The 22924-nt window shown below is 44.7% G+C and overlaps 1 protein-coding gene across 2 annotated transcripts in view; it reads left to right on the forward strand.

The window, feature by feature from the left end:
- Positions 1-21684: 21684 nt before the first annotated feature.
- The window catches only part of LOC137377726 (kelch-like protein 4), a 415621-nt gene continuing 414381 nt past the window's right edge, over positions 21685-22924 (forward strand). The window contains exon 1 of one of the 2 annotated variants that reach the window (XM_068047695.1): positions 21685-21874. In XM_068047695.1, the coding sequence (XP_067903796.1) occupies positions 21837-21874 (38 nt within the window). In that variant the 5' untranslated portion in view covers positions 21685-21836. Of the gene's footprint in view, positions 21875-22295; positions 22361-22924 lie in introns of those variants that run through there. The other variant, XM_068047698.1, reaches the window with a different exon arrangement.

Below are 22924 nucleotides of genomic sequence, written 5' to 3' on the forward strand. Positions count from 1 at the left end.
GTACACTGGGGGTGGAGGGGGTGGGGGTGTGAATGCAAGATGCTATGAAACCCTGCCAGCACTGTGGCACCAAAAAGACCCACAGGCGTGAACAGTATCCTGCAAACAAAGCAGATTGTTTCTACTATAAGAAAATAGGCAATTTTGGGAAGATGTGCTAAGTAAAATCTCTACTCTGAGAGGTTCGAAAGAAAAAGTCTTCAAGCAGAGAGCTGTTAATGAAATTGAACAATCTCCATCAGGAGGGAAATCAGAAAACTTCCTTCGTGGGATCAATGACTCCAATCATGCATCCTGGCCTGCAGATATATATGTCAATGGACATATCACCAACTTTAAACTAGACACTGGAGCAAGTGTAACGGTTTCATCAGACAATGAACCATGGTTATCAGCGCCTTACCTGCAACCGACAGAAACTCATTTACATAGCCCAAGAGGAATTGAATTGAAAGTCACGAGAAAGCTACAGGAAACACTCGAGTACAAGGGAAAGCAGATATTTGAAAGACTGTATGTTCTACGGAATCAGGAATTTTCTCTTTTAAGTAGAAGAGCTTCTATTGACCTTCATCTTATAAGAAAAGTGGAAGAGCTTAAACAATCCAGAAGTCACTTCCAAAAAGACTTTCCAAAATTATTTACGGGTCTAGGAAGACTGAAGACTGAATACAGCATTACGTTGAGAACAGAGGCTAAACCAGTATATCTTTTCACGTCAAGGAAGATACCACACCCACTAATGAAGCAAGTCCAACATCAGCTGGAATAGATGACCAGGATGGGAGTCATTTCTCCTGTCACTGAACCTATAGAGTGGTGTTCTGGAATGGTTCCAGTTCCTAAACCTAACGGTACTCTTCGCATTTGTGTAGACTTCTTTTCTTTTGGGCCTCCTTATCTCGAGAGACAATGGATATGCGCCTGGAGGTGGTCAGTGGTTTGTGGAGCAGCGCCTGGAGTGGCTATAAAGGCCAATTCTGGAGTGACAGGCTCTTCCACAGGTGCTGCAGAGAAATTTGTTTGTCGGGGCTGTTGCACAGTTGGCTCTCCCCTTGCGCCTCTGTCTTTTTTCCTGTCAACTACTAAGTCTCTTCGACTCGTCACAATTTAGCCCTGTCTTTATGGCTGCCCGCCAGCTCTGGCGAATGCTGGCAACTGACTCCCACGACTTGTGATCAATGTCACACGATTTCATGTCGCGTTTGCAGACGTCTTTATAGCGGAGACATGGACGGCCGGTGGGTCTGATACCAGTGGCGAGCTCGCTGTACAATGTGTCTTTGGGGATCCTGCCATCTTCCATGCGGCTCACATGGCCAAGCCATCTCAAGCTCCGCTGACTCAGTAGTGTGTATAAGCTGGGGGTGTTGGCCGCTTCAAGGACTTCTGTGTTGGAGATATAGTCCTGCCACCTGATGCCAAGTATTCTCCGAAGGCAGCGAAGATGGAATGAATTGAGACGTCGCTCTTGGCTGGCATACGTTGTCCAGGCCTCGCTGCCGTAGAGCAAGGTACTGAGGACACAGGCCTGATACATTCGGACTTTTGTGTTCCGTGTCAGTGCGCCATTTTCCCACACTCTCTTGGCCTCACTCTCTTAACTCAACTTAATAAGGTTGTGGCATGAGACATCCATCCGATGTCCTCAGTCGACGAAATCTCGGCAAAGTTATCCAAAAGTACCATGTTCACAAAGCTGTATGTGAATAGTGGCTTTTGGCAAGTTCCATTGGATAAGAAGTCAAGGTTATTGACAACCTTCATTATTCCATTCGGAAGATTTTATTTTAATTGTTTATCATTCGGTATAAAATCAGCACCGGAAATATTTCAAAGAGCAATGTCAAACATTCTACAGGGCCTTAAAGGAGTAATATGCAGTTGGCAGGAAAAAAGACAGAAGCGCAAGGGGAGAGCCAACTGTGGAACAGCCCCGACAAACACATTTTTCTGCAGCACCTGTGGAAGAGCCTGTCACTCTAGAATTGGCCTTTATAGCCACTCCAGGCACTGCTCCACACACCACTGACCACTCCAGGCGCTTACCCATTGTCTCTCGAGATAAGGAGGCCAAAGGAGAGAAGATGCCACATAAACGACATCTTAGTCCTTGGGGAATCTGCCGAAGAACATGACCTGAGGGTTAGAGCGATTTTGAATTGTCTACAAGAGGGTGGCCTGACACTCAATGAAAAATGTGAATTCTTGAAAATGTCTATTCGTTTTTTAGGACACATTGTCAGAACCAACAGCATAAGGGCAGACCTGCAAAAGACGAGAGCCATTAATGACTTTCGACTTCCTACTTCTGTCCAAGCTCTTCAACCATTCCTTGGAATGGTTAATCAGTTGGCAAAATTTTTATCCAATCTAGCACAAGTTACTGAATCCTTACGACAACTATTAAAGAAAGCTCAAGCATGGTGTTGGGATGCACACCAGGAGCAAGCATTTCAAAGTATCAAGGAGATACTAATTTCGCTGGATATCTTAGAATATTATAACCCCTCACTACTGATCACAATTGCAGCAGACACCTCATCTACAGGGTAAAGGGCAGTCCTTTTTCAAGAACAGCCAAATGGATGTCGAAGACCAGTTTATTATGCATCACGAGTATTGCGTGAGACTGAGATGAAGTACGCTATCATAGAGAAAGAAACTCTCGCAGTCACGTGGGCTTGTGAGAAGTTCTCAGATTATATTATCGGCTTAAAGACATTCATAGAGACAGTCCACAAACCCCTAGTTTCCTTACTTAAGAAAAGGAGCTTGCTAGGATGCCTCTGAGAATCCATAGATTCCAGTTGGGGTTAATGAGATTCTAGAATGTAGAGAGAACTCTGGAGAATACAGGCCCAGTTTCCTCAATCTCTCCTCATAAAGTAATCCCGCCATCCCAGGGATTAGTCTGGTGAACTTCCATGGCACCCACTCTATGGCAAGTATATCCTTCTTTGGGTAAAAAGACCAAAACTGTACACAATACTCCAGGTGCGGTCTCACTAAGGCTCTATACAATTGCAGCAAGACATCTTTACTTCTGTACTCAAATCCTCTTGCGATGAAGGCCAATATAACATTTGACTTCCTAATTGCTTGCTGCACCTGCATGCTAGCTTTTAGTGACTCATGAACAAGGACACCCAGATCCCTTTGGACACCAACACTTCCCAACCTCTCACCATTTAAGAAATACTCTGTCTTTCTGTTTTTTTCTACCAAAGTGGATAAGTTCACACTTATTCACATTATATTCCATATGCCATGTTCTTGCCCATTCACTTAGCCTGTCCAAGTTCACTTGAAGCCTCCTTTCAACTTTATCACAACTTACTTTTCCACCTAGTTTTGTGTCATCACTTGGGAGGAGATGGGGTAGTATGTAAAATAAAAAAAAGTCGAAACATATATGTGGATAAAGACTTGGGGGAGATGTAGTATAAGAGTTTGAAAGGGTTAATGTTTGAGACAGTGTGAGGAATACCTCCCACCATGATGATATAAGAGATCACATGTGAGAAAGACTGGAGGGAGAAGCAGTGGGGCTTCAGAGGCGTCACACAGATTTATGTAAATCTGGATATAGTTAAAATGTAATAAATGCATTCAGGTTAAAATTACTGAAGAACTCAGTAATCTCTCCACCTAGACTAACCAAATATACAAGTGGTGGTAGACTAAACAAACGTACAACAGGGCATTTATATGAAGGGAGAGATTAAGGGAGGATAAGAGGGAAGTGAACTCAGAGGAAAGAATAATAAGTTGAGACGGAGGTTAAAATCACTAAGGATGAGAAGTCGCTTGGTACAGAGGCTGAGGAGGAAAACAGTGACTATATCTCGGTGAGAAAAATTTTATTGTATTTGGAGGGTGGTAGAGAACAAGGATTTTAAATGAGAGGTGAGGGGGTGAAACAAGGTGAGAGACTGAAAGGATGAGAAAGAGAGGAGTAGAGGGACAGATCAAGGTGTGATTTGGTAATAACAGCCACACTGTTACTGCCACAATCTGGGTGGGGCAAGTGGTGCAAGGTATAGCGAGGCAGGAAGCTTTATTTAGGGGGAAGGTCTCATCACCCCTCTGCCAGGTTTCAGTCAAAGCCATGATGTCAAAGCAAGTATCCACACTAAGCTGATAGATGGCTAGGGCTTTGTTCACAAGCGACTGGACATTCTGGAGATAAGTAATCCACTGGCAGAGTCCACAGTGACAGCACTGGGAGGAGTGAGTGGAATGGGAAGGAGATTGGTAAGAAAAGCCCCCAGTGGGCAGACTGGGCGGGAAGTCGGTGAATGAGTAGGATGGGGCAGGTGGGATTGCAACTCGTACAAAATCAGTGACAAGAGTCTCGATGGGCCTTTTGGAGGATGCCAAGAGAGGTACAAAGGGAAGCTGCAGGTTTATCTAAGAGGGAGTCAAACCTGGACTATCAGCAGGAGAGTAGGAAGGCTTGGACTTGGGAGAACAGAATACCCAAGATGAGAGAAAGGAAAGGAGGCTTGACAACAGGGGAGAGGGATTTAGGAGGAGTAAAGTGAGAAGTAGAATGAGAAAAAGTGGAAATACAAGTGATGGCCTTGGGTCCGGAGTGGCAGCCAAAGCTTATACACAAGTGGACTCGGGGAAAACTCAAGTTAAATAGGCCTGGTTACATAGCAATTCATATGTGCATAATACTCCAAGTGTGGCCTAATCAAGGTTCAATACAAGTTTAGTGTAACTTCTCTACATTTTGATCCTATCCCTCCAACAATAAACTCTCGTGCTTGGTTTCTTTTTTTGATGGCCTTATTTACCAGCGATGCTAATTTGAGTCATTTGTATACTTATACTTGCAGAACCCATTCTCTAACCCATTTAGATTCTTATTTTCCAAGTGATATGTGACCTTATTTTTCTTGCCCCAAAATATAATTGCAGAGATGGGGAGCAGCAAGGCCATTGAAGGATTTGGAAGCCAAGATGATGATTTTAAAGTGGATATACTAGAATTATGAGCCACCGGAGGTCAGTGAAGACTGGGATGATGGATGTATGAACTTTATGTGGGATAGGTTAGGAGCTGTGGAGTTCTGGATAAATTGGAATTTGTATAGGGCAACTTTGGGGAGATCAATGGCCTTTAAAAAAGTTAAAGATACATAAAGCTTACAAAGCTGAATTCACATAATCAGAATAACTCTGATGCAGGGACTCAACCACTGTTGCAGAAATCAAGGTTATTTTCAATCCTCATTAGCATGCCATTAGTCCACTTCCTGTCTGGAATGGGTGGGTGGGAAGCAACTACAAGTCACCAGAAAATTGGGCACTCCTGCTCCTCCGGGCCCCACAAAGAAAGTAAAAAAAAAGTTAATTGTTTGGGCCTCTTCACCTTCCTGGCAGGTCCTTACTCACTTCAGCCTGGTGGGAAGGCCACAGTACCTTCTCTGCTCAGGCCTGAATTAAAATGGCAGGTTAGGCCCAATGACATAATTGGACACTGATCTGCATATATAAGGAAGGATTTTTTGGCTTTAGGCAGTTGACTTAGCCTCAGTAATATAGTGCATCCACCTGACCAGAAGCCTGCATAAAAAATTTGGTCAGATGGATCTGGTCAATTTCAGGGTGGGTAACCTTGAGGATTTTATCTGCCCACCTGCTTAGCTTCCACTGGGCAGTTAGCTTTAAAATCACCCCAAATTTTTTCAGTCTTAGTAAATTCTTTAACTTCTGCTTATAACATCTTGTTCCATACCTTTGCATGGAACCAATTTTTTTATGATTAAGCCATTAAAATGAGTGAGGCTATCTTTAAAAATGAACATTCGATCAAGAGCTTTTTAATCACTGCAAATACTTATTACATTACGTATCACTTAAGGTATCAACTGAAATGTAAAGGTTTGTGAATATTCTAGATATCTGACAGATGAACTGCAGTTGTTACCTTTAACTACAGTTACCTTTAGGAAATAATTAGTACTATCGATATTTTCTAAATAATACATAACAATGCCAGCAATACAGACCTGGCCATGGAGATCAATGAATGCTTCCGAAATACTAATCCTGCATAGATCTACAGCTGACTGAGAGCAGGATTTAATCTAGCAGTAATAAACCAGATGACTGATGTAGTCTGAAGAGATATTGATCAGTCCAGATGTTCAGCATTGACGGCCACTGAACTGAAGAAGGATCAAGAGAACTGCCAGGTTTTCTGAAATTTAATACAATCTATGACTGTGTCACATATTGGAATTCCGCATTCAATATGTTTGAATGTAGCAGTGAATAAAAGATATCATTAGAAACATGCTGTATGATGATAGTGGTCGGGATTGCATTCTGGGGTTGGGGCTCTGATGTCACATTCACTTCCGGGACCCGAGCCTGCACTGCGTTGGCAATGTGCACGCGTTGCGATTTTGTTATGGAAATGAGCTAATTGGCCTAGAGTCAGTTGTGGCCAGTCCCCCTCGGTGGATGGAGGACAGGCACAGTCCTGTTCAGCAGGGCAGAGATGCAGAGCCTAGGGAGTCACGAAACAGGCGGCTGTACCTGGAGAACCAGTGTGAGATATGTGCCCACATGTTGGAGTTACCTGAGGCACTGTGGAGTCATGGAAATGGAGGAGTCGATACATTTCATGTTCTCCACAATGTCCCAGTGCTTCGAGTGCATGAACCCCTCCATTGAGAGAGTGGCCAACCTCATGGAGAGCCATATGTGGCATCATTCATAGTGGAAGCAGGAACAGCGCACTGACATGCACAAAATGCATCCCATAGTCTTACTATTGACTGTTCGGTGTGAGCATATGGTACAATGAAGCATGGATTTGATGCCAGCTGCACCCCAGCTGGTGGCTCCCTCCAGCAATCAAGAGCGCCATTAAAAGGGCTGAGGAGGTGACAGATGGCAATGAGAAGCCACCCCATATGGGGTTCCATCATCATCATCTGCCTCCATGGCTCCTCTGATGGATGAAGCATCTGTAGAGTTACGCCCTGTGACAGAGGCTGCTGCTACAGTGATGCCAATGCAGCAGCTTTCGGAGGTGCTCCCCAAGCACGTCCATGCCGAGGCCAACCGTCATGGTCATCTCGGTCTCAGACAGGCATTAACGAGCAGTCTGCCACCACCTCATCCTCAGCCACAGGGGGAGAACCTCACGGGAGTGGCCGTGAGCACTGTCCACCGTGTCGGTAATGTCACTTTGTGGCTCAATTGGGTAGCTCTGTTGTAAATAATTTCACACTGTAATTCAATAAAGCACTGGGCATGTTGTTGCACTAAGGCATACTTGTGTGTCTTCATTTCATCATGGTGACAGCTGTCATGAACCTTTGGATGACCCTCAATGAGGGCACACAAGTCAGCAACCATCTGCCTGGACAGGCACAGCCTTCTATGGCACTGGTGCTCCAATATGTCCAGGTAGCATCTCTGTTGGCAGTAAAGTCTCTACTGAGGGTCTCACCATCATTGGCTTCCTGCCCTTGTTCCTGACCCTGTTTTTTTTTCCAAAAATATACTTTATTCATAAAATCTGTAAAAAAAATACATTACAAAACAGTTCAAAACAGCATCAAGTTGACATTCCAACAAGTGCAAAGGACATCAGTGTTCTTCAATACAGAAGTGAGTTGCCTTACAACCCTTCCATTCCATTTTACATGCCATGTATATTTTACAGCAAAACCATATTTGGTGTATACAGTCCAAAGGGTTTCCCATGAGTCCAGCTCCTTGGTTCACTATGGCGGGAGGACCTGACTCAGTGGTCTTTCCCCATTGAGCCTTTGTGGCGGCTGCCCCAAGCTTTAGTGTGTCCCTCAGCACGTAGTCCTGGACCTTGTAATGTGCCAGTCTGCAAGTTTCGGGCAGACCAAAGAGCGTCTTTAACCGAATTGATGGTCCTCCAGCAGCAGTTGATGTTTATCTCGGTGTGTGTCCTTGGGAATAGCCCATAGAGCACAGACTCCTGTGTTACAGAGCTGCTTGGGATGAACCTCGACAAAACCACTGCATCACTTTCCATATGTGCTTTGCAAAGGCACATTCCAGAATGAGGTGGGCAACAGTCTCTTCCCCACCATAGCTACCTCGAGGGCAGCCTGCGGAGGCGGTGAGATTCTGGGCGTGCAGAAAGGATCTGACGGGAAGAGCCCTTCTCACCACCAGCCAAGCTACATCTTGGTGCTTGTTTGAAAGTTATGGCGGTGAGGCCTTCTGCCAAATGACTTTGGCAATCTGCTCGGGGAACCATCCGACAGGATCCACCATCTCCTTTTCCCATAGGGCCTTGAGGACATTCCGTGCAGACCACTGCCTCATGGATTGGTGGTCAAAGATGTTTTTCTGCACAAACTTTTCCATGAAGGGTGGGTGGTATGGCATGGTCCAACTGGATACAGCATTGTGTGGCAATGTGGCCAGACAGCCTTTGCAACACCGGGGACAGATAGAACCTCAGCACGTAGTGACACTTGGTGTTTGCATACTGGGGCTCTACGCACAACTTGATACAGCCGCACACAAAGGTAGCCATCAGGATGAAGTCAACATTGGGTATGTTTTTTCTGCCTTTTTCCAGAGGTTTTAACATCGTGTCTCTTCGGACTTGATCCATTTTACATCTCCAGATAAAGCGGAAAATGGCTCGGGTGAGACACAGGAGTGAGGTATGGGCCAGACCTGTGCCACATACAGCAACAACGTGATCGCTTTGCACCTGATGACCAAGTTCTTACCCACAAAGGAGAGAGATCGCTGCTCCCACATGCTCAATTTATGGTGTGCCATAGCTACTCGCCCCTTCCAGGTTTTGGCGCACGTCCCGGCCCTTCCGAACCATATCCCTAGCGGTAGTCTGACCTGACGGTGAAGGGGACAAGGCATCGGTCAGCCCAGTTCCCAAAGAACATGTCCTCGCTCTTGCTGCGATTTACTTTGGTTCCTGAGGCCAGTTCAAACTGGTCACAGATACTCATCAGTTTGCGAAGGGACAGCAGAACCGAGCAGAAGACGGTGACGTCGTCCATGTACAGGGAGGATTTGACCTGAGTGCCTCTGCTGCCTGGGATTGTCACTCCTCTTAAGCCTGCATCCTTCCCAATGGACTCAGCAAAAGGTTCGATACAGCAGACAAACAAGGCAGGAGAGAGAGGACAGCCCTGTCTGACTCCAGATTTGATCGGGAAACGTTCTGATTCCCACCCATTGATTGAGACTGTGCTACTGATGTTTGTGTAGAGCAGTTTGATCCAATTGTGGATTCCCTCCCCAAATCCCATTTTGGAGAGCACGTCCATCATGTACGTGTGCGATATCCTGTCAAAAGCGTTCTCCTGGTCCAAGCTGATGAGGCAGGTGTCCACCATCCTGTCCTGTACACAGGCGATCGTATCCCTGAGTAGCACGAGACTATCAGAGATCTTCCTGCCGGGTACAGTACAGGTCTGATCAGGGGGAATCACTAACTCCAGAGCAGACTTGACTCGACTGGTGATGACTTTGGACGGAATCTTGTAGTCTATATTAAGTCAGTGATATGGGCCGCCAATTTCTGATTTCTGCCCTCTCCCCCTTCCACTTGTAGATGAGGGTGATGATGCCTTTCCTCATGGATTCTGACATGCTGCCGGCCAGAAGCATACTCTCGTACACTTACAGCAGGTCTGGGCGGATCCAGTCCCGCAGAGTCAAATACAACTCAACCTGTAAGCCGTCGCTTCCAGGGTCTTACTCGTCTTGAAGGACCAGACGGCCTTTGTCAGCTCGTCCAGAGTTAACGGTTTGTCCAGACTCTCCCGCATGCTGTCATCGAAGACCTCTGTGATAGATGACAGGAAGGACTGGGAGGCCGTTCCGTCTGTGGGCTTCACATCGTACAACCCAGCATAAAAGGATTTGCTGATCCTTAGTATGTCAGACTGCGAAGATGTTACCGAGCCATCCTCTTCCTTCAGACTGCTGATCACAGAGCTCTCTCTGTGTACCTTTTGGAAGAAGAAATGTGAGAACATCTCATCTTGCTCAACGGAGCGGACTCTGGGCTGGAAGATGATCTTGGAGGCCTCCGTGGCAAAGAGCGAGGCCTGCTGGCTCTTCACCTCTTGGAGATCCTTCTTGACCTCGACCCCATCGACTGCAGCTGGAGCAGATTTTGCATTCGTTTCTGGAGTCGGGACATTTCCCCCTGTCTCTCTCTTGCCCTCTGAACACCTTTGAGGATAAAGAACCTCTTGCTGTTTGCCTTGATCGCTTCCCACCAGTGCACAGAAGATTCAAAGAGGGGTTTGACAGTTCTCCAACCTTTGTAATCCCTTTTGAGCTCCTCAATGTTCTCTGGGGTTAGCAGTGTAACATTCAGCTTCCATGACAGTCGGTCAGTAACAGGAAGTGGTCAGAGAAGAACACCGGCTTGACGTCGGTGGATCTCACCGTGAAAGCACGGGACACTAACAGGAAGTCAATCCTGGAACGGGCAGACCCATCCGGTCTGGACCAGGTGTATCTACGCTGTGCTCCATCTGCAGTTTTGCTGAAAATGTCGTGCAGCTTGTCATCGTTTACTGTTTCCATTAGTAATCTGGACATAGCGTCCAGTTTGCTGTCGTCACTGCCGGATCGTCCAGCTGCATCAATGATGCAGTTGAAGTCACCGCCAAGAATGACCGGCCTGGATGTTACCTGCAGCAGTGGGAACTGCTGGAGGACGGTCAGTTGCTCGCTGCATTGAACCGGGGTGTACACACTGATTAACTGGAGCGAAGCAGTGTTGTACAGTACATCAGCTACGAGGAGGCGACCGCCCACCACCTCCTTAACTTCGGAGATGGTGAAGTTGCTTCCCGGCAGCAGAATATCCAGGCCGGAGGAATAGGAATCATTTCCCCCTGACCAGATTGATGGCCTGTGGGAGCACAATTGCGACCATTGCCTGTAAATGCTGCGGTGCACTCCTGCAGAAACAGCAGGTCGGCTTTGATCTTGGCGAGGTAGTCCAAGGTCAAAACACATTGCTTGGTGGATTTAACGCTACGCACCTTAATCGAAGCAATCTTTATACCCATTTAAAGCTGGATGTTGCTTACCACACCAGGTGTCCTTGCAAGTCCCACTCCTTGGGTATGTTCCTGCACACGCATAGTGTACACAAGCTGTTGCACATTTGTTGGACTCAGAAACCACCCCCCCCCACCGCAAACCCGGTTACTCATGGGGGTTTTGTTCCGCTGAGGTGATACTGGGGGGGGGTCTTGTAGGCAGCAAGGTTTGGGCTGTCTTCTGCTGGTGGTGCCTTTCCCCTCTGTCCCTTCTTGAAGACATCACTGCTCCTGGCTTCCTGGAACTGGAGTGCATCAGACACTTCGCTGCTCTCGGTCTCCTGGAGCTGGGGTGCGCTGGGCATCTCGCTGGGTTCAGCGCTTTGAGGTTGGGTCGTGCTGGACCTGTTACAGCTTCCAGTGCCCCGGAGCTAGGGGGCTTGCTCTTCCAGCTCTTTTGAGTTCTGCTGCTTCTTTTGCAGGTGCCGTCTTTCCGGCTCTTCCTCGTCCAATGAGGAGGAGCTGCCAAAGTCTGTCTCAGTTGATAGCCTCCTCTTGCCACTGGTTTGGGTGGTGACCTGTTCCTTTTTTGGAGGCTTCCTCTTTGTGGTTTTCCTTTTTACCACTTGCCACTGACCAGTTTGCCCATCTGCTGCCCCCTCCTCCATTGATTCTGTCTATCGAGGAGGAGTTTCCAGGCACGGGGTAGGTGCTGGGTCACTGGTTGCAGCTGCCTCCCCTTTCTTCTTCTCAGATAGACTTTCCTCGCTGCAGGAAGGATTGCTGGTCTCCCTCCCAGCACCAGACGCAATCACCGTTCCTTCTCCCGGCCTTTCCTTGGACCTTGCCGCCTGTGCATAACTGAGGCAGCATTTGGGGCAGGTTTTGTAGAGGTGGCCTGCCCCATCACACAGGTTGCAGGACTTACTCTGTTTACAGTCCTTGGTCTGATGGCCTTCCTTCTTGCAGTTCTTGCAGATGACTGTGCTACAGTTGGCCACCATATGACCAGATTTGCCACACGTTCGACAAGCCATTTTACTCAAAACATAGGAGAGCACAGGATCAAAGGCAACTGATCATGTTCTCTCCTCTGCCAGGTAAGTATGTGCCCCTGTTGCCATGGGTCTGCCTCTGCTCCTGGAGATGCTGAACCTCATTGCTGGTTGACCCTATCTTGGAGTGGCTTAATCCCATAACCTTTTATGTCCTTCTTTCCTTTCCATTGAAATGTGCAGTCTTCCTTAGCCTCCCTCTCATGAATGTGTGAGACCTGTAAGCAGGGGGATCTGTTAACAACCTCCCCGCAAGAGGCCATCCCTCCATATCCCTTGCCAGCAGTGAGGAGAGATGACAGATAATTCTCTAGACTCTCTGCAACTGTTGCCTGTGACTGGGGGCCTTTTTTAAGCCTTCCCTCTTTGATCGAGCCTTCTACTGCTCTCCTGTCGTTCTGAGCAGTTTCCCACTTTGTTTTCACCTCCTCCCTGTTGTGGTTTAGACCCCCCCCCCCGCCGTTACTCCAAATGAATACTGAAATCTGACTCTTAATGAGTTAAGTGGCTTACGTGGCCATTTAGCAATGTTGGGCAGCTTGGCTCCTCTGGCTCTCGGCGGAGCCTTTTAAACTTGGAGCATGTCGGTTCCGCAGCAGGAAACCGGCACGCTGACGCAAAGGGTGGGTTTAAGCGCCCGCCTGCCCTCTCAAACGATTAAAAATCCTGCCCAGTATGACAAACAGCCAACTGACCTCAGAACATTGCACAGCCTCAAGGAAAAACTTAGTGAAGGCTTACATACATGCTAAAGACTACAGATTACTGCCAATATTGGTGGACAGATGCTCATGCAATCGCATGACTTTCCTCTAAATTAAATAGGTTAATACTTGCATTAAAACAGCAGGCTGAGAGATGTCCTACGATTATATTATGAATTTGCCCAGCAACAAAATATCTCGCCTTAAATGTCTTGCATTAATAAATATGAATGCGGGAAGAAACATCTAAACTGGTTCTTTACTTATCCACTCAACTTCACGCTCAGTACCTTCATCCTCCAGGAGGAGAAGAAAGACTTTAGCATTCATCAACTTCAAGCAGGACCTGCACAGACTATAAAAGAAAAGAATTAAACAGGATATAATCAAATCTTCTGTAATTACTGGCTTCCTAGGCACATAGTATAAGAGATTTGAATTACTAGGATATGTTGGGTTTAAAAGGAATGCTCAATAATATCTGTCTGATTCGATCTGTGATTTGATAAACTCTTCCATGCAGTTGGCCCAGGAGATGGACTAGGTCCACGTAAAGTCACATTTAAAAATCAGGAAAAAAAACACACAGCAAGTATACTTCCACTTAAGTTCAGCATTGCATATAAACAACATGCATCATGAAATAAAAACAGAATGTGATGGAAATACTCAGGTCTGAAAGCATCTGTGGAGAGAGAAACGGCTGGAATTTTACAGTTCCCCAACAAGTGGGCTGGTGGTGGGGGTGGCGTGTAAAATTGAGTGGGAGTTGGGGGAGGGGGTGCGGCGGGGCCATTCCAGACCCCCTCCTGCCCCCGTTGTAATTTTATGTGGGGTGGCAGTGGCGAGAAATGGCCAGCCTGCCCCAGACCAATAAAGCCAATTAAATGGCCAATTCACTGCCACTTAAGGGTCTCCTCCTGCCGCCACGGGTATTTTACCCTCTGTGGCTGGATGGCAAAGGCCCCAAGAACCCCACCTGGTAAAACCAGGCGGCCTTCTTGCGGGCTTGGGCGGGGGCCCTCCTGATCGTGCACGCTGTGCCCATGGAGGGCCATCCCAACTGCCCCCCAACACACAACTGCTCCAACTGCCCCCTCAACCAACCCCCTTGCCTCGCCGGGGCCCAGCCGATTGTTCCCGGCAAGGCCCTAAAAACTTACCTCCTTTCCCAGGCATCTTCCTGTTGCCTCCGAATGCTGGATGCAGTCTTAGCAGTGGTCACTGCTCCCGGTGGTGCTGCTGGGGCTAAGAGTTGACAGCCCGCTGATTGGTCAGCAGCTCCAATAGATGGGACTTCTTGTCTCAAGGAGGTGGAAGTCCTGCCCAAGACCAATTAAGGGGAGCAAATAATCCCAGCATGGCTCCCCAGGCCCGGCGGAGGCAGGCTCGCCGCCGACTTTTAGGTGGGTGGGTGGGGCTTCCCGTCCAATGTAAAATTCTGGTCAATGTTTCAGGTCTGTGACCTTTCATTGTTGTGTTTTCCAGTACCTGCAGTATTTTATTACCATGAGAATTGAACTAGAAGAATTGTTTTTCAATCCCATGATTGGTGCTATATTGTGACTGAAACAGGACGAGTTCACTATTCAATCGATGCTATGTCAAGAAAACATTTTCTGTAGCTCCATCACTGAACTTACTGTTCCATGAAATAATTTTGTCGCACTAAAACTATCATCGTTAAGGACAGAGCTAGATACAATTCACCTGAATGGTAAAGTCTTCCTTCCCAAAAAAATCATCAGTGCTACAGTTGGATGGAGGAATATTTCTATAAAAGTTTGGTGAAGAATCTAACTGTGAGATTGTTGCCGAGGAATCCTGTGCTCAGAGTGGTGGAAAGCGGTGACTTGCAAAATGGACTGATAATGGGCTTACTCTGACAGTAATAGTCAAGAGACTACTAACGTAATGTCATCTTAACCCAGAGCTTGTGCCTTTTGGAGCTCAAAGCTTGAAGTCTAGGTGGAATAACAGTCAAAATAAAACGAAGAATTGTGCTTCAGCCTGCCAATCGTCCAACTACTTGAGTAAGTGGAGTTTACGGAAATGGGTTGGCTAACAGATATTATGATGATAACTTCAAGTTCATGATTGCTTCTTGTAAATTGTAAAGTGAGTGTTGTGTGGTGAGCTAACTAACTTGAGTCAAATAAGATCTAAAGTTACATACTTACTAAAACTGTTACATAAGAAATTGACTTCAGCTGCCACGATACTGCAGGGATTAGCTTTAGCTTTACTAATTCAAAGAGTCAGATTGGTAGGTTCAAGATGTTATATATGTTATAAGTATGTTTGTAAAGGGATAGAAGGAAAAACTGCAAATTCTGGAAACTAAAATTGAAAGCAGAAATACTGGAAATAGACAGCAGATACATTAACACCTGTAAAGAAAGATGGACGAGTTCATGTTTTGAGAGCCGTCATAAAGAATCAAAATTAGAGATGGGATACATGTTAAACTTTGGGCTGAATTTTACCAGCCCCTCGACGCCGCGGGGTGGGAGGGGAGGCTGGTAAGATTCTGTGGGGAGAGGCCTGCCTCGACCCACGATGTCCAGAAGGGCCTGCCGCAGATTACAGGCAGCTGGGGGACCTCAGTGCGGTCCCCTGCCACCTGGCGGCGGGCCTTCCATCTAAATATTTAAATGCATAGTAATGACATGTAAATGACCCTCCCTGCAGGCAGTGGCTGTCCCACGTCGATTTTACGGCCGCCGTTCGCTCCTCGCGCGCCTTCGGAACTCCTTGGGTTCCAAGGCAAGAACCTGGTCGGGAGGGGGAAGAAATAAAATTTTCAGGGCGGGAGGGGTGGGGGAGCGGGGAAACCACTTTTAATTGGATGTGGGCATGGTGGGAAGGGGTTGAAGGGCAAAAGTTAGAAGGATGGGGAGTAACGTTCAGGTAGGGAAAAAGGCAAATTTTGGTTATCTCGGACAATGAAATGACCATGGGGGGGGGGGGGGGAGTTGGGGAAGGGCCTCCATCACATAAGTGTTTATTTAATACAAATTAAAACTGATTCACCTTAAAAAATTCTAGTTTTTGCTGAGGGTTTAAGTCCTTTAAAAATGGCGCTGGCGCCTGTGCGGTGGCGCCGGACGCCATTGCCTGGGACGTAGCTGACACCTTTCACGTAAATGAGCCCCCACGTGTAATATCGCAAGGGTTCAGGGATGGCGCATCCGTGTAGGATGCATGCTGCTGTCAGAGTGTGCCACCACAAACTGCGGCGCACTTGTAAAATTCAGCCCTTTGATCCATCATTTTTCTTTTGGGCTCTGATGTAGCCCTTGAATATTTCCAGTATTTTCTGTTTTTATGTTTGCAAATATAGTAACTTTCAATAGACAAAAATAAAGTGTTGTGACACAAATAGTAGGAAAATGAGATAGCACAATTTAAGGCGTTAAACTGAATAATTTCATCTCAAATCAGCAACAGGACATTGGATTTTTAGCTGTCATGAAATAAGTTATAAGAGTATTAAAAAAAGCAAAATGGTTGTGGCAATATTCTTTGCAAATATTCCATTTTGTTCAAAAGTCAACTTCTGAATATTTAGTTGCCATATTTTGGTATTTTTGACTTGTGTTCAATTTTGAAAAGGATTTGTGACTCCATAAGCATACTTCACCTTCTCCAATTTGAACACATTCATCCAGAAGTATTTCTATTGACATTTTTGCAGCTATGTGCAATTTTTAACAAGTTTGGATCATTGATCCAAAGGCTCTGTGAATTGTGTGAGGCAGCAGCAGGCCGACATAATTGACTGTAGTTTCCAACTGAACCGTTGTTGGCCTTCCTCATTCAAACATCTTGTCAGAAAGTCCCTCATGCCATTGAGAATGTAACACACACTGTGTACTTGTAGCATTAGTCCTTCTGTTAAATAGGGTAGTTACATAATCTTGCACTAATTCCAGATTTCTTTTCTTCAAAAGCCAAGTTTGATGCAACATTTTAATGGAACTGCTTCCAAATCAAAGACTCGTTGACACCGAGAGGCAGTTTCATTTGTGCTTTTCACATTAATTTCAAACCCAATCTTTCATACAAAGTCAGTTCCTAACATAACATTACTGAATATATTTTTTACTTCGAGTCCCACAAAATATTTCTACACTATTTCTAGGACTTCTTTGCTTAACCGACACAATCTCACTCTCCACTTTTTTTTCTGTTTAGTGCAACCCCGTAACTGTCTCACTTCTTGGCGAAGAAGATCTTCATTGTCAATGCATATATAACATTAAGAAAAAGCAAAATCAACAAAGTATCAATGTCAGTAAATGCCAAATATTAATATTACAGCTAAAAGACAATTAAAATATTGTCAGTATATGATAGACTCAGGCTCAATCGTGCATTATGCTGTCAAGTATTTCTACTTTTACCTGTTTGCATCAACCCCACATGGATTCCGAAAGGAAAGATCTTCCCTGACCAATCTTCCTGATTTCTTTGAGGATGAGGACAATTGAAGAGGACTGTTGTTAAAGCTACAACATTGTGTTCCCAGTTCTTAAAAGTCATTTGATAAAGTTCTGCACAAAGGTTGCTGGTTAAGCAATTTAGGATAGATGTGACTGAAGTTATGAAAACAACAGCTACTTGTTAGAATGAGGGCTGTATTGAAATAAAAGCAAAATACTGCGGATGCTGGAAATCTGAAATAAAAACAAGAAATGCTGGAACCACTCAGCAGGTCTGGCAGCATCTGTGGAAAGAGAAGCAGAGTTAACGTTTCGGGTCAGTGACCCTTCTTCGGAACTGAGTTGGGTGCCCCAAGGCTTGGCATTAGGACCACAATTGTTTTTACTTTAGATACCACTAAATTTAGAGGCGTAATGAAATCAAGCAAGACAGCTCAGAAGTTATACAAAGAATTGGACAAAATATAAAAGTGCATAGAACAAAGGATGATGAAACTTAATACAGCTGATTGTAAATACTGCACAAAATAAGGAAATTGGTAACGTACAGGGATAGGAATTGATCCTGGCCCCATTTTGAGGCTGAAAAGGTTGGTACGGCCCTTGTCTCAGACTTCCCCATGGGAATCTAGGGTAAGTGTGGGGGCAGGGTGGGTAGTGGAGGAAGAGAAGGAGGAAAAAAGAGGATATAGTTTGGGCTGACAGCAACCCACAGAAATGTTGTGGAGCTTGGATGAGTACTCTTTCCCTCCCCAGCTCCACATTAAGGTGAGTTTAAAAAGCTTTACTTATTTATTTGAGGGCAGTTTCTAGTGAACTCTTTAAGGACCACTGATTAGGCCGCATTAGGAACTAAAAGTGTGAGCAGAATAAACCCATCTCCTGCTCCAGGCCAACAGGTGATAGGCCACTCATTAACATAGTTAAGGGGCCTAACGGCAATTTGAGATGCCTGAATATTACTTCATCCAATCTGGAATTGGATGCATTTCAGATGCTACAACATTTGTCCTTTTTGTCCCTGTTTTCTGCCTGGATTTCTTCTCTGTATATCCCATGAATGGTGTTGAAACAGCTAAGGATGAAGTTTAAAGAGACCTAGGAGGCTTAGTCGACTCCACTCACAACAAGTCCAAGCAACGCAGAGAAGCAATCAACAAAGCCAAAGGAATGGTGAATTACCGAGCTAAAATGGTAGTGTACACTTCGGGTGAAGTTGCGATTTGGTTGCAAGGGTAACAAGGGAGAGGACCCTTGATTATATTGAAGCTAATGCAGAGATGAGCTGGGAGGCTGAAATATACAAAAAGGACTGAATTTCACCAGCCCTCCGACGTCAGGGGTCATGGTGGGGGTGGGCCCCAGAAAATTCTTCCGGGTGAGAGGCCCGCCATGACCGCCGACACTGGGAGGGTCCCGTCGCATTTTACCTGCAGCAGTGAGGCTTCGGTGCAGCCCCCCCCGCTGCTCAGTAGTGGACCTTTATTTAAATATTAAATGGGGGGTGGGGGGTGGCAGTGGAAGTGGAATAAACTGTTCCCATTGGCTGAGGGGATGGTGGGAAGGGTTTGAAGGGCAAAGGTGACTAGGTTTGTGGGGGGAAAGTCTGACTTGGGAATAAAGTTTTTTTTGGTGGGAAAGGCCCAAAAATAAAGTATGTGGGCATTGGGGTGGGGGGGAGGGGGAGGGGAGGAGTGGTAGAGGGGCTTTCAGCTTTAGTTGAATTTTTTACAATTAATGTCAAAGAAATGTATCTTTAAAAATGTAAAGTTGGTTGAAGGGCTTGAAGCCCTTTAAAAATGGCGCCGGCACCTGCGTGGTGGTGCTGGATGCCGCTGCCGCATATGGAACCCTGATGACATAAAGGGGGCGGCCGTTCCACCCCCTCCATTTAAATGAGCCCCCATGCAAAATATTGCGAGGGCTCAGCAGCGCACAAGTTGCGTGTGTGCCAAGCCTTCTTTCAATGGCGGCGAGCTTATAAAATTCAGCCCATAGTGTTAAAGGCACAAGTTATCAAGAAAGGCTGCTGAAACTCAGCTTATTTAGCTTGAAAAGGAGAAGTCTGAGAGATGACCTTGTAGACATATAGAAGATTGCTAACAATGTAGAAAAGATAAATACAGGATAGTATTTTAAATTTAATTACAATGGGATAACAAGTAGTCACCAGCTCAAACCAGTAAAAAAACAAATTTTGGACTGATATTAGACGGTTCTTCTTCACACAAAGAGTTGAATTTTATGTTACCGTAAGAAATGGCAGCCCACACGCGTGGGCTTTACTCTGTGGAGCCGCTGCAATATGGCCAGGGCGTACCCCCCCCCCCCTCCTCCCCTGATGACATGGAGGGAGTGGGCGTTCTGCCCCTGGCAACGCTGTCATTTTTAAAGGGCTTTGAGCCCTTCAGTTTAATTTACATACTTAAAGATATATCTCTTTTAAATTTTATTTTAAAAATTAACATAATGTTTCTTGCCCTCTCCCACCCCCCACATGACCATACAGTTAATTCCTAAATCTCTCTTTCTCCCCCCAAAATACTTACCTTGTGTTCCTGACCTTCCCCCCCACAAAGTTTATGAACTTTTCACTTCAACTCCTTCCCACCATCCCCTCCACCAATCAGATTGCTTTGATCCAGTTTCCCCTCCCAACACACTGAAATACTTACCTGCCCCCCCTCCCCACTAGTGTCCCTTATCGGATCGCTGGACGGAGATCCAAAGGTGTGGGAGTGCCAGCCACTGGCACAAATATCGCACTGGGACCGACAGTGGGATGGGTTCATAATTAATACATTACTTTACATAAATTAACATAATCAAATTTTGATCCTGCCGCTGAGTGGCGGAGAGGGCCCAACGAGGCCTCGTCGCCACCGGCAATATGGGGCCGGGCCTTCCCGGCGTTGAGTTCAGAGGCGGGCCTTTCCTGGAGGCACTTGCTCTGCCATGACCCCAAACATCAGGGGTCTGTAAAATTCGCCCAAAGAGTGGTCAACACTTGGGTTGGGTTGCATCCACATACAGTTGTGGATGCAAAAACCATTGAAGCATTTGAGAAACTATTGGATACAATAACAGAGGGAATTGTAGGGTTTTTTTGGGTGGATGAATTAAGATGGACCAAATGATGTTTCTCATCTGTAATTCTCTTCTAATATGATACAATATCGTAGCTATTGTAATGCTTGGAATTTTTAAAATGAATCTGTTAAAGGGTCACTGACCTGAAACGTTAACTCTGCTTCTCTCTCCACAGATGCTGCCACACCTGATGCTGCCAGACCTGCTGAGTATTTCTAGCATTTATTATTAAAGCTCGTATAGTTGGTTAATAGGAAGGTCCTAAAATGTCATTAAGTGTCCCAAACTTATTATGATTTTTAGAGTTCTCTACAACTTGCCACACTGGTCTTTGAAATCAATGCATATTCTGCTATTAAGAAACAGTTACAATTGCTTCCTACAATATTTATAGACTGAAATTAATTTAGTCAACTCATCTGTATGTGCCAGAATAATTCAGAAATATCTGAAGGCTGTCTCTATTCTTCCTGTGTGTGTCGCCTCTGTTGTGTGTTATTTCCACTGACTCGCTGAATTTATTTACTTTTCACTCTCTAGCGATGATTAATCTCAGCTTTGTCCCGGCTGCAGGAAAGAAAAACTTCAGCACTTTCCTCTTATTATAAATAAAACAAGAACCAAACTTCAGAATACATTCTCACTCACTCGTGTGACATTTGGCTGCCATAAATTTTTTATGTCTTAAATTTAGTTTTCGAACAAGCATTTGGGGGGGGAGAAAGACGTCAACAGTTTTGTACAAAACCTTTAGCTTACTGTGGGAATCACTAAATGCCTCTGGGGCCTGCATCAGTATTTCAGTGTGGGTACACATACAGTAATCACTCTCAACTCTAAACACAAAGACATTCTTCTATGATCTCGCCTTTCAATAATAGCAATAATCAAGGCAAAATTTCCACTTTCGGTACACTGTTGTATGACAATGAGAAGTGATTACCTGCTTAATTCATTTCTATTATAACAAATATTAGATACCTCCCTATTATTTTCAGTTTAAGCTCTTTGCCAGTCAGATGAAAGTGTCAGAGGTTTATTGAAATATTCCCAGCCTTTTATACTTGATAATTACATCTCAAATGAATTAATCCCAACAGGTATGTATGGGGAGTTTAGAACATTAACTGGCAGTCTCTGCAGTTATGGACTAAGCAGATATATATATATATATATATATATATAGATAATCAAAAAAAACAAGGAAATGATCTGTGGGCTCAGGATTATTTAGTGTGGATGCTGAGGGAAGTGAAACGGAAAACAATTATCTGCAACTTCCTCTCAAAGGAAAGTGTTTTGGGGTAAAAGGCAAACATTTATCAGTCTTTGAAGGGCAGAGGAAAGAGGAAGAAGGTTGCTATTGCATTCTGTAAAATAATTAGCTATTAAAGGACTAAACAACATATTTAAAGGCACAGCTTAATAAAAAGAAACTTTTGTTATTACAAGAAAGAAAACGCAACATCAAGCTCTGGATACACTTTTGGTTGGATGAGGTACCTGTGTCACCTGTTCTTTTACTCTCAAAGGTAAGAGATTCATTTTCGCTCTCTTATTTGTATTTGCTACAGACCAGCTTTAGGTGTAGAGTCCACCTGGACTGAGTTAACACATTTCTTAATATTTAGTGCACCCAATGTAAATACTGAAGCTGTATCATAACTCATTGCATTAATGCATATCTGGCCCTTACCAGGAACAACAGCCAAGTTGAATTGAACAAGGTGATTATGTTTCCTGAGTTGAGCCTTACTCTGCTAACACATAGCATTTCAGAATATTAATTCTATCAATAAATAATGTCTTTCGACTGCTTTATGGTTGGAGATCCACAAGGTGAGTAAATCAGGCATTTTAAAAATACATCAATAATATACTTTTACAACAATAATAATTTTATTTTTTAAAAATGATAAATAATAAATTATCAAAAATATTTTCAAGGTGTAAGCTGTTGCAACATTAAAAAATCCCTCTCAAAAGATTCAAGAAAATAAATTGAAATTGATTTTGAAGTAAGTGTTTCAGCAGTCCAATTTCTGACACGGTCAGTGGTTTTCTATTCTTTAATCATTTTCTTTCACTTGTTAAATACCTTCAAGGTTTCTGAATCCACTTCAATTATACTACTTCATACCATGGGATTTGAATCTATCTAAATCTACAGTTTGTATGTTAAAAAATAGATATGCAGGGCTTCATTGTCTGCTTGATGAATAGTTCAAATATTATAAGAATCAGAAATCCAAATATCTTCAGGCTTGGCACTGAAACAAATGGTGGGGCTACTTCATTAGTAGTGGAGTTGATGGTTACACAATATTTTAGAGTCAAGCTTTGCATTTTGCATGGAATCAGTCCTGAAACAAAGCAAAGCTTGAAGAAGTTCCAACAAAAACAGTTAATGCAGATTCCTTTTTTCAGCACAACAGAAATTCAGAACAACATTTAAAAAAAAGAGAACTGAAGTTTTATGAATAGTGGGGCATTATATTACCCTCTACTCTATGTTTTTCTTTTATTCAGTATTAATGTCATGAGAAAGTATTTCTCCTTCTTCACAGTTGTATCACTCAAAA

The sequence above is a fragment of the Heterodontus francisci genome, chromosome 15 (genome assembly GCF_036365525.1).
Source record: "Heterodontus francisci isolate sHetFra1 chromosome 15, sHetFra1.hap1, whole genome shotgun sequence".
Classification (NCBI taxonomy): domain Eukaryota; kingdom Metazoa; phylum Chordata; class Chondrichthyes; order Heterodontiformes; family Heterodontidae; genus Heterodontus; species Heterodontus francisci.